General features: G+C 37.7%; 1 protein-coding gene across 5 annotated transcripts in view; it reads right to left on the bottom strand.

Annotated features, from left to right (window-relative positions):
• The window catches only part of PKP4 (plakophilin 4), a 203728-nt gene that overhangs the window by 50872 nt on the left and 140471 nt on the right, over positions 1-12385 (bottom strand). For 3 of the 5 annotated variants that reach the window (XM_063429625.1, XM_063429627.1, XM_063429629.1), the window contains exons 6-9: positions 7752-7883; positions 7457-7644; positions 4762-5335; positions 2115-2306 (exon numbers count right to left, since the gene is read on the bottom strand). In XM_063429625.1, coding sequence (XP_063285695.1) covers positions 2115-2306; positions 4762-5335; positions 7457-7644; positions 7752-7883 — 1086 coding nt within the window. The remainder of the gene's footprint in view (positions 1-2114; positions 2307-4761; positions 5336-7456; positions 7645-7751; positions 7884-12385) is intronic. The other 2 variants (XM_063429626.1, XM_063429628.1) reach the window with 1 other exon arrangement.

The following is a 12385-nucleotide window of genomic DNA, read 5'->3' as shown; positions in this document are numbered from 1 at the left end:
ACATTACATTCCTGGCCCTTTATCCGAATAGATGATGGAAGACAACAGCCAATAAGTACGGCATAAATCCAAATCCCCGATGGGGATCCGGCGCCACGGAAACTAGGGATAAGCGTGTCTGGGGGACAGCTGTCGTTAAGACTGTTTTCCACAGACCGATCTCTTCCACTGAGGCTTATAAGCAGGACACACAATAGTACCGTTCTTGTTATGACACCCTCGGGCAAAAGTGAGGAATTTTGATACTTATGCTATATACACAATTAAAAACCCCCGATGGGGGGCAGGTTGAATAGAATTATCAAGGAGGCTTGTGCTACATGCTGTTGTTGCATTGTCGCATTTACGAAACTGTTTGTGTATATTTTGGCTTCTGCGCAAGCCTCCAAGCTGTATGAATCTTGCCTTACCCATCGTGTGCAAAAATAAAGAATTTAAAAAAAAAAAAAAGAAAAGGCAACATCTAAAACCGAACGGGTATTTTTCATCTGTGAAACCTCAACACCTATAGCAAATGATCATAAAACGCCTATAATCTATGAAATCTAATAAAAAAAAAAAAAGTGTAACGGTACTCTAATTGGAACCTCTAATTTCTGGATTACTGTTACATTATTATTCCTACTCAATGATCTGCCTTATTGTGTAGACCCCTGATTCATGATGACCTCTACAAAAACAATCTCAAACTCATTACACTATTCCAGCAGCAAGTTCAAAAACATACAATGTTCTTCACTCAAGTCCACTCTTCTCTAAACAGAAAATGTTGAATAGAATGTGTCTTCTATTCAGGCAAAATAAACTCCTTCTACAAAATGAGACTAAAATGCTGTGCTTGTTGGCAAACATGGATAAATCATAAAACGGAACCGTCATCTGGCTAACATAATTTTGTTACTATAAAGATTTACAACACTTTACTGCCTCCCAGAGAGAGAACGGTACATCCATTTCCAACCCGATCACACACAACCTTATATTCTCTGAAATATACCGGATCTTCGGTTATCTGATGTGATAGTCTGTAGCCCATGAAACTGAAATAAATTGCAATAAAATATATGGCTGGATGCCAGCATTCTGCAATTGTGTGTCCAGTAGATACCCATCACGTGGAGGCTACATGTGCAAATAACAATTTTCTGTTATATCATTCCATTGCTAGAATATAGATAATCTTATTTCCAGATTAAAATAAGTCTACGTCATGCTTTTTACATCCACAGTACATTCAACACTCAATGTGCAACAGAATACTTTTCCCACAGCAGTCACTAGCAAAGGTTCCTAGAAGATTGCAAAAGTTAGTGGGAAAAGCTTCACAATGAGTCAGCTTTATCTTTAGCCATAAGACAACGTAGTCTTTACAACGGTCATATAGCTTTATCGCACAATTCAGTAAATACGAGTATTTCATAGAAATTTTACCAGTATCAGAGCCTCTAACAGAAACAAGTAATTCTCACAACCGATCACAAAACGTTCAGCATGTATTGTGAACTGAAGCATTTATGCCATCAGTAACGTGTTTAAGATGCAAAAAAAGTTTGTCTATCTTAAGTCTTGGTCTTAATTATGCATTCCAACTACATAAATAACCAAATATCAGTCTTAAGGTCACGAAATTTAAGGTCCTGACTTTGCACTGGCCTTAACCATCTTCACAAACTTACCCCTCCCCTCTCAAATGTTCCTATCTAGACATCAAACCTATTGAGTGGCATAATATCAAAACAATATAAAAGTTTTCAGACATTATAGGTAAGAATTGCTTTGTCAGTCAGTCAATGTACCCATTAATGTTTCAATCGCCTAGAAAATAGAGTGCAATCTTTAAAATCAAATGGAAGCTGGAATTCCAAAATGGAACTGAAAACCACAGAGAATGAATTGAAAGCTGAAAAAGTATATAATGTGACCCTTTCAAACAAAAAGGGCAAAATACATTATTTCCAGTCTGATGCACTGTGATCATATCTCACCTTAATATATCTTTACAAAAATAAAGAAAAGACAATTGGCTGCACTGTATGATAGACAGAAGGATGATGCAGCACAGGGCACGTTAACAAAAGGAATGGAAGCACTGAGCCAATATAGGTCATACACACCTGAGCCAGTACGATAAATTGCAGTCTGTGACCCTTGCCGCAGCTCAACTCCTCCATGGTTTGCATTGCGGTAGACGGGACTGTAGTATGTTCTGCCTTCATAGATCGGGGTGATCTGCAGGTCGGGTGACACAGCTGAACGCAGGTCCTGGCCAAGTTGACTATGCTGACTTGCATAGGAACTTCTCAAGCCTGAAACAACAGACATGGAAACCACTTGAATAATCACAGAGCAGAATGACAAAAGGGACTTCTAATTCTTCCCGAAGGAATGCAGAGGTAGGTAACAAAACAACAATGTGACATGTAACTTAGTAACATTGGAACAGCACTGGTAATAAAGGATATCGTAAACGGAGAGAGAAGTAATGTGTCATCCATGCTTATCGCAGTAGTGAAGAGCATTTAGTGTGGTTGGAAATAGAAGTATAGAGCTACATCAGAGGTCTTGCAGATATAACACAAATACCAAACCGTATAAAGCTGGAATGGGGACATGAAATTAACATGACAGAGTAATCAGGAGGTTTTAGAAGCTAAAAAACAAACAAGCATTCTTTGGTTAAGGCATCTTGGTAGAAGCAGATCTCCAATGTATTTTGTGCAAATACTAGGAGCGTTTTAAGTCTTTAGTGGGGAAAAAAAATAAATAGTTGAATTACATGACATCCTATGAAATATATTAAAGCATTCATTGAGTATAGGTTATTGGAGTTTGGAAAGCGTACATTCTGGTCTTCGAAAATTTGATATGGACCTTTGAATACCAAAATTTCTGGCTAAGGCTCATGAAAAGTGTGCCCTTAAAAATCCTGGCGTTACTAAATAATAAATATTGTGCCAAAGTTTTGACAATGTATTTCTATTTCAAACGAAATAAAACTTTTCTAACTATCCCGGTTTCAAGCACAGAGTAGCTGGCTCTTTTTATATCCTGCACATATCGAGAGATGGGTAGACTGATGGATAGCTTGGGGAATGATGGTAATTTTTGGCAAAGGTCCAGGTGATCAAGGTGTTAAATATAAAAATAAAAAATATTAAGTCACAACACTGACACATTTATGTTGCTTTGGGCTAATCAATGTCAGATATTTCAGAGATGAATTATTTATATATGCTATGACTTGTGACTCAGAGATTTCAATATACTGTATTTAAAAAAAAAAAAAATAGTTTTGAAGGGGGGGAGGGGTGTTAATCATTATTTTTAAAGTCTTGAAGTGGAATATTCAATACAAAAGAAAACATTCACTTTAAATCATTTGGAAGCGTTTGTTACCATTTTTTGTTTTTTTTAATTATTGCTAAACGATGCTAAAGAGACTGATCAAACCAATTGATCAAAGAGTAGTCCCCACTCTAGCAAAAACCCATAAGTGTGCAGCATAAACATAACTAAGTTGCTTACCCAGCGATTTTCTTATTAGCTGCTAATAAAATCAAAATATCTGCTTTTAGCGCTTCAAAGCCAAACATTAACTCTGTGACCCCGCAATATAGAACGTTCCATTATATGAATTTAACTCAATTTAAATACGTTGGGCTAGAATCATTACATTTCCGTGACTCCTGTATAAGAGAGCAGCTCATATTTGCTTTAACTAGCAATCTGTAACAGAGATTATAACGTGCGTTTAATATGGACTTATTATTATTTTATTTATAAAGTACAGGTGCATAATTGGGTGTCGGATAAAAATCTAGATGCAGAATGTACTTGTGTTTCCCAGTTTAGATACCTATTCATGGTGATTTTACTCTGCAAATTATTTTCTCAACGGAGAATCCGATTTATCTAAAAGCAATTATGTGAAAATAGCGAACCGAAATTGAGCAATTTGTTATTGATAATTGCCATTCCACACCTGGCCCAATTTTTCTGATCTGAATTTTTTAGATAATTGTTTCATCTAAAATGAGGTTATACGCTTTGAAAATACTGTACATTTTTGCCTTAGGCGGCATAACGAAGGACCTTTTAGAATACAAAATTATATAATAACGGAACATGAACACTTATAACTGCCTGTTTTATATTCTATGATAAGACTGTACGACGTTGGCAAGGCTTGTGAATATTCTACAAAAGGAGTAGGTAACCTTTGCCGGTTTAAATGCTGTCTTTAACACCTTCTCTCCCCAGTGCTCATTACTGCTGTCCAAACCTGGAAGGATTTGCTTAGAACTCCTGCATTATTGCAACAACTAATTGGCCAGGATTTGGGTGGTGGAAGAGGTGGAATATTTGGTCTATATTTAAATGGTCTGACAAAAGCCAGAAGGACTGCACCCAAACAGTCCCTCCACCAAAACCACTACAAAAAGTTGTGGCAGTTACATTGCTTAGAGTCTCTATGAATTAAAAGCCAATTCTGAAATTATAAAACATATATTTTCTTCATTTCCTATGGTACCACGTAGAATAATTGCTAAATTTGATGTATTATACTTATTTGTTTTAGGTAGTATTCTTTTGATAAAACTATGGAGGGAAGGCAGAGTCAAAGAAAGTTACCCAGTGGAAATATGATAAAATACTATAAAACATAATATTACATTATACACTTGAAGTGGTAACTTGTATGGAGACACATACAAAGACAATTCTTAGTACTAAAACATTTTAAATGATCATTGTACTAACCAGTAAGGCTATCCGGCCTGGGTGGTACCATTCTCTCATAGACATCATAAGGTTGTTGACCAAATGGGTCAATATCATGCAGGTTCCTCTGTAATGTCCCCATATGCTGAGGAACCGCTGTCATTCCAGCCCGTTTTGGAGAAGATGAGGAGCCCATAGGACCTTGAGGTGATGAGCCAATCCTACTTTGTGCATCAGATAAAGTAAGAGGAGAGCCCACTCGAACAGATGTTCCCAAAGTTTGGTAGGAAGAAGTCATTCCATTTGGGTTGGAGTTTTGCCTAGATGTTATTGAACCAATTCTCCGCACTGTTGTTGGTGAAGTGGACCTACGCATGGTGTATGGAGAAGCAGCTCTCTGAGAAGGTAATGTAGTAGAAGAGTAGGTGTTTGCAGTAGGAGGCAGTCGTGGATCTGTATTTGATGGGGATCCATACCCACTTCCATGAGAAGTTCTCAAGGATCCTCTAGAGGGAGAAATACCCGGTCCAATGATATAAGAAGGGGATTGAGATCTTGAAGGAACTGAACTTACACGTCTAACCGCTCTGTTTGCTGCCATATTATTTGGTGGCTAAATATAAAAATGAAATATTCCACTGTTACTATTACTCAAAGATATGACAAACAGCAACATTTAGAAAAGCTTTGTGTTTTTGTGCATTCCCCATGTCTCGTTTGTACTTAGCCAAGTTCTTATATCAAACCACTAATTGGCTTTTGCTTTGATTGATGAGCTTATTTTCAAAGTACTTCTGAGACACAATTTGTTTTCTATTTTCATTATTGAAATACAGGCATACATTTAGATATATCTGCTGGAAAAAAAGTGTGTTTTTGGCTAGTTTTTAATTGCATGACTGATCATCTATACATTACACATATATATACAAAACAGACTAAAGTGCATCGAGATCAATTTTTTTACATGTCGATTTCTGCTGTTAATCCAAAAGACAAAAACAAACTCATTCAAAGGTATTCCCAATTTTCCCCTCAATAAAAGAGAAAGAATCCTGTTGACTAATATACCAGCCAGGTTTCTGCTTCGATCAACAATGATTAATACCACGTATATTGGCTAATCATCTTTAATAACCACTTTTGCAAACAAATATCTATCGCTTTGCGGTAGTAACATCTCTGCAGATTTGTGATTTCTGTGGGCAAAGCAAGTCTTATGGCTTGACTGGTGTGCAGATTTTTTTTTTTTTTTTTTTAATTCTTTATTTTTGTTTCAGCATCCGTTACGGCAGGAAAATCATTAGGTGGCCCACGCAGGGGCCTCTTATCAACATACTGTACAGTGCATTAAACGGAATATAAATGGTGGTGTCGCATACATATTCTTAATAATGTGCCGTTCAGTGCTGATTTTCAATTATCAGGGCGTTGTTAGCCCAAGTATTAAACAGAAACATGAACATCGGTGAGGTCATGGCATTTCAGTACATGGTTATATGACATACGGATCAGTTAACGTTGTGCGGGTCTGAGTTTTGTTCAGTGGGTGAAGCGTCCCTGTGTTTATCAGTGTGGTGCTTAGTGCAGTTCTAGTTGTCATTTCACAGTGGGCTCACACAGCCTAAGTCTTTATGTCTGTTTCGACCCAGTCAAGGTTGATTTGTTATTCTGGTATGTTAACAAAGCTGGTGTACTGAGTGATCGGTCATATAGGAAGTGGGGGAGGGTAGGGAAAGGGGTTGCGGGTTGAGGGGGCGGTTTTAGGGGAGGGAGGGGTGCTGTGCTCGTCGGGGCGCCCGGCGGGTGTAGGTACGCCAAGCTGCAACTCGTCCTTTTCTGATTATCTGGAGTTATTCATTGGTATAAGTTTCCCAGGGTTGCCAGGTTTTTTGGAATGATTTTTCCGTATTTCTTATTTGGGCTGTAAGTTTGTCCATTAAGTATGTGTCTTTAATTTTAACTATCACATCGTTGTCGGTGGGGACCGTGGGCTTTAGCCACGACTGTGCTATTGCTCTTCTAGCTGTCAGTGTGAGTTTATTCAGAAGTTGTTGTTCTTTTTTAGAAAGGCAGTCGGTTGGCCGGGACAGGAGGATCGCCCAGGGATCTAGGTCTATGTGTCGTGTGAGGACCTCCTGCAGTAGTAATTGGATACTCTTCCAGAATTTGGCTACCTCACATGTGGACAAAGGTGCCCTTGCCGCCGCATCCCTTCCAACATGTGTCTGTCGTTGTTTTCCCCATTTTATTGAGCTGAACAGGTGTGGTGTACCACCTCATGAGCATCTTGTAGGATTGCTCCTGATGTAGTACACAGATCGATGTTTGGTGTACAGATTTTTGTTTAACATTGTATTATCTATATATATCTATAGCTATACCTAAACAGCTTCAAATTTTTTTTCTACCTTTCTACTTTTAAAGTCATCAGGTAATGGTTTCTACTTGTGTGTCAAACTGTGGCATCCCATATGATGCAGAACCACAGCCCTAGCAGAATATTACAGGAGTTAAAGTGCAAAAGCAGCTGGCAGTACAGTTCCATACCCCTGGTCTGATGATGACCTGAGATAGGTCACATATTGTCTTGGGAATAAATACATACTATCAAAGCAAGGTATATTTGTTGACTTCTGTCTAGCCTGCCATTTCCATTCAGTTTTGTATCTTTTCAAGCAACAGACTCCCCGATACTTTTGAAACAAGAAACAGATAAAACAAGATAACTTACTTGAACAAAGGTTTGTCCTTCAGCCCTTGAAGTTCTCATTACATGATTACTATTGGACCCTATAAAGGAATGCTGCTGTCTTAGTTCTGATTTTCCCATATTATGGTTGTGGAAGCTACTTGCTTCTTGGTATCCACTATCAGAGTAAGAATTCATTTGTGTGGAGCTCCTCGAGTTTCCAAGTGACCCTAAGCAGATTGGGGGGGAAAAAAACAGCTCAAGATTAGCTTGTGACTAAGGGTTTATGGAAGAATGTGTATATCAATATGTAAAGAAAAACAAACACAGGACAGACCCTCACTTTCATGAAGAGATGTTTGTTCTGGTGAATACATGGATGCTGGTTCTGGCTCAGATCTGGTGAGGAAGTGATTGGGGTAGCTCGAGTCAGACAGTCTCTGCTTGGTTGGACCTCCGGGTGGCACATCTGAAAACCAGAAATATCAATATATATTACACTAACCACTGTAAGGAATTATACAAGCAAATATGAACACAGCTAAATGCAATTGGAATCTGCTTGTTATCAAAAGCCCATGCCTTGTAATAAAATCTGTTTTTTTTTTCCATATCCATATCTGGTCCATCTCGAAGACCAATATCTTTCTAAACACCATTTGATGGACTGTATAATAAACAAAATAAACCAGTCGGGTAAAACCAATAAAGACTAAAATATATTTGTTTTTACAAAATTGCAAGGACATTGAATTTCTTAAATTATTTTTATTTAGCACATAATTTCCTTGTAGCAAGAGGAATCTTATTTAAAGAGATACACAAACATTTTCATTAACAACGACTTGCAGATGCTCCACTAAGTATCCATCCTTCCAGACTATACTGTAACAAGGTATTGGAGGAATAAAGCACGTGATTCCCTGATAAGCAATTGATGTCATACAAAATGTTTTATTCCCGTCTTCTAACCTGTGAGAACATTTTGCAGTAATGCATTTGGACATTATCCACTCTTACAACATCTCAGGACTTTCTCTTGGAACCTCCTTGGACTTTTGCATTTGTGTTTTTAATCTCTTATTCTTTTTTTGACTAATCTTGTGCCTCCAAAATCCTAAACTTGTTCCTTTTCATATATATCCTAGAACAGGAAACACAGTTTTACTGTTATCTAAATTTGCCACAATGTATGTGTCACGGTATATAGCCACAACACACAGATTATGAAATCCACTCTTAGACAATCAAGAAATAAGGATGTGTTACCGGTTATCACAATTATCCCTACACAATCTGTAGAGGTGTCAGTGCTTCACTTCTAACAGAGCAAATAGAATAACCATAAACAAGCCACAGAAAAGGAAAGAAAACAGTTGAGTATGCCAGAAACCAGATTAGTCAGTGGAAACATCAGAACACAGTATAGCGTGCTACTAGGACCAAGCAGCAACTAGATCTGGGCAAAGCATACAAGACAGACTGCAGTATTTATAGCTAATGAGATCCTACATCATATCTGTAAACCAGAACGTGGACGACGTACAATGTTCCTGGAAGGTTGGCCTCAATATGATGGAAAATACCATTAATATGCTTGGGTATGGAGCATCCAGTGTCCCCAATCACACCAGGGATTGAGGCATCGTCATCATAAATGTGCATCATAAAGGATGCACATTATCAAGAGGATGTGCAGTGCCAGAATTGGCCCAAGAATGACAAAAATGCCGTCTTGATTCTAGGAAAGTCATTTGTGTGGTTATATTGGAGGATATGTATAGAAAGTATTCTGAGAAGTGGTACAAAGATGTAAAAAAGTCATCAATGGAATGTGCCTGCTGGATTCCATGGCAACTGAACATCTTTTAGTACTCTGCACCTCTTTTCAGAAATCAAAGTGTTTACTCAAAAATTTATTCGAAGACTGTAGAAGCTCTGCTTTTGCTTTTCACTCTACTATGCAAGGCCAGAAGCTGAATAACTCAATAAAGGAAATTTCTCATCATGAAATGACACAACCATCACTTGCTATCTGCAATCTTTTACAATACTTACTATCATGAATTAATAACGTACTCTGCAAGTCTGTACTTGTGGAAACTAAAGTCTAAAAAGTTACTAGATCTACAAGGTAAAACATTAAAATAAATTTAAATAAATCCTCAATGGTTATTACCATCATAATTTACTAAAGTGTGGTAATAAAGAAATAGTTTAACGACAATATATGAACAAAGCAACCAAAAAACGGAAAAGAAACGTTCCACCTGCAATCAAATTCAGGTGACTGTTCAACTAAACAGTGAAAATACTTTTTCTCCATCACAACCGATTTGATAGTATTTTTTCAGAACAATAGGCATCCCTCCCCTACACTGCAAGTGTGACGCGAAATATAAAATGTAAGGGGGTGCTGAGAAAATGTGTGAATTAAGGACAGTAGAGAGAAGCTCTAAAAATGTGCATGTTTCATAACAGTTGTATGGTTTTTTTTCTTTAATCAAGCCTTGGCCACAAGCCGCTTCAAAACATGTGTGAAATAAAGCGATTATAAACATCATTCAGTTTCTGAAAAGTTAAATTGCTGCTGAAATGATCATAAATAGGAAACAGGCAAGCTGTGAAGGCTAAAAAATGAATAATAACGGTTTGCGGCTTCCACCATCTCCTCTGCATCATTTCTTTAAAGGAACTCATTCCGTAGGATGCCAAGAACCCATTTGGATGATTTAATTTAGGTCTGCCGCTGGATGGCTTGAAGTGCTATGCAAATATTTTAGGCTCAGTGAACGCAGTAGAATTGCTGATACGGTTCTGATGACTATAGAATCACCTTATGGAGAGATCAGAATAGCACTAATCCCCACTCTCCAGACTGCTAAGCCTTGTTGACATGCTATAAAATCAGAAAGCTCTTCAAGGGACACAAAATGATTTCTAAAGCAACTCCTACAAACTGATGGATGCGATTAATTATACAACAAAGCAGAGGAAAAGAAAAAGTGATCATTTGCTACTCTAGGACTGTGGTAAGTAGAATGACCTAAACACTAACCATGTAGGAACCATGCAACACTTCATGCATTCCGAGCCATTAAAGCAGGGCTTGACAAATTTGCTTGGAATCTAGGAGCCAGCAAATAAAGTTAGGAGCCAGGCTTTTCAATGTAAAATATGCAATTCTTAAAGGGACTCTATAGTCACCAGAACCACTACAGCTTAACCCCTTAAGGACACGTGACATGTCAGGATTCCCTTTTATTCCAGAAATTTGGTCCTTAAAGGGTTAATGTAGTTTTTCTTGTGTCTATAACCTGTCCCTGCACACTTTTCCATGTAAACCCAGCCTTTTCAGAAAAAAGGCAGTATTTGCATTGTTGCTTAGTAACACTTCTAGTGACAGTCACTCAGTTGGCCTCTAGAGTGCATCCTGGGTCAGTGCAGTACAGTGCACAGCACCTACATTTAGCGTCTCCATGCTCTGCACAATCGTTCAGTTCAGGTACCGTCAGCGTACACACTGCAACACTGGTTCAGTTTCTCTGCTTAGACTATACTCAATGGCAGAAACAGGAAACATTTCTAACAATGATTGAAAAGAAGCCAAACAAAGATGCCCAGTTCCAGGATAGGCATAAATACAACCATGCGGATTGTTACAATTTATTTATTTTATTATTATTTTTTTTAGAACTCATAAAAACATTTGCTATATATAGGTGATAAGTTAACAGAATAGTCAAAATGCTGAAAAGTGACAGTTCTCCTTCAAGACGCCCTCTTGCACAGCCTTGATCATTCCTCACTTTCTAACTTTAACACTTCGTGGACTGCGGACGTCACACCGTCAAATGTCCCTTATCCGGTTTCCTTAAAACCCTGAAACCCTATGGACAGCCTGACCTCCCGCTCTACCATGGCATGTTTTTTTTGTGCGCATAATTTGCAGGTGGAAGGAGAGGGGAAGAGTAAACATCTGGATCTAAGAAATCTTGAATTTAATTTTTCTTCATATTCAAATCTGTTTAATTCCAGTTCCATATGTCCATGATCTGTGATATCACTTACTGCAGTGTAGAAGTTCGTGGGCAAATTTTTGTCCTATTGCATTCATTCATGACTTAGAATATTAACTGAATCAGATGGCATTCTGAAGGGTTAATTCCCAGCGTTTGCTTTCAAATAGAGACTTGTAAGACTTCACTGATAGTTGGGACAGTGATGGTCTTCCAATGATGGGGGATCATAGAGGTGTCAGAGTCGAGAAGGTGACCTAACAATCTTTTTTGCATTTGGATAAACTATCTGGGAATTTCTATAACCATGACCTATACCTGATCGGATATTTCAGTTATTCATTTTATTTCATGTGATAAATTTATTTTTGTAAAAGTGCTTATTGATATTTTCCTTATGTATCATTGTATGATTGCTTACATTTGTATTCCCCGGTTTTGTAAGTTAATTTATTATTATATTATATATTTGTTACAGAAAATTTTACTAATAAAGTATTTGACCAGAGGTTAGTGGAGTTTTAGTTCTTTTAAAATGAAGATGGTTTGAAAGAGGAGACAGGTAAAGATGTAGAATGCTGCAAACCATTTTGTCCCCACTAATTAGGCCACAAGCTATAAACTGCATAAAGTTATGTTGGTGCCCAAAGTATCTCTTTAAATTGCACTCTACATTAGAATCCATTTCTCAGACCAATAGCAGAGAAGTAAGGAAGAATATAGATTGCACGATGTGGGATTTATGTAACTCAGATGCCTAGAAAAAAAGATATCTGGTGTTGCAACATTAAGTCTTGAGCAAAAACAGTTTCTCCACCTGCCAAGCATAGAATACAGTAGCTCAAACTGCAATCACATTTCACAGAATAATCCCGGCAATCAATATGTACGTACTCTGCCGAGAGCCGTAAATAGCAACATCCATAAATGGAAAAGTATTTATTGTCGCATG

The sequence above is a fragment of the Pelobates fuscus genome, chromosome 8 (assembly GCF_036172605.1).
Source record: "Pelobates fuscus isolate aPelFus1 chromosome 8, aPelFus1.pri, whole genome shotgun sequence".
Taxonomy (NCBI): Eukaryota; Metazoa; Chordata; class Amphibia; order Anura; family Pelobatidae; genus Pelobates; species Pelobates fuscus.
Note: the sequence above shows the minus strand (reverse complement) of the source record. Positions and strands in the feature narration are given on the sequence as shown.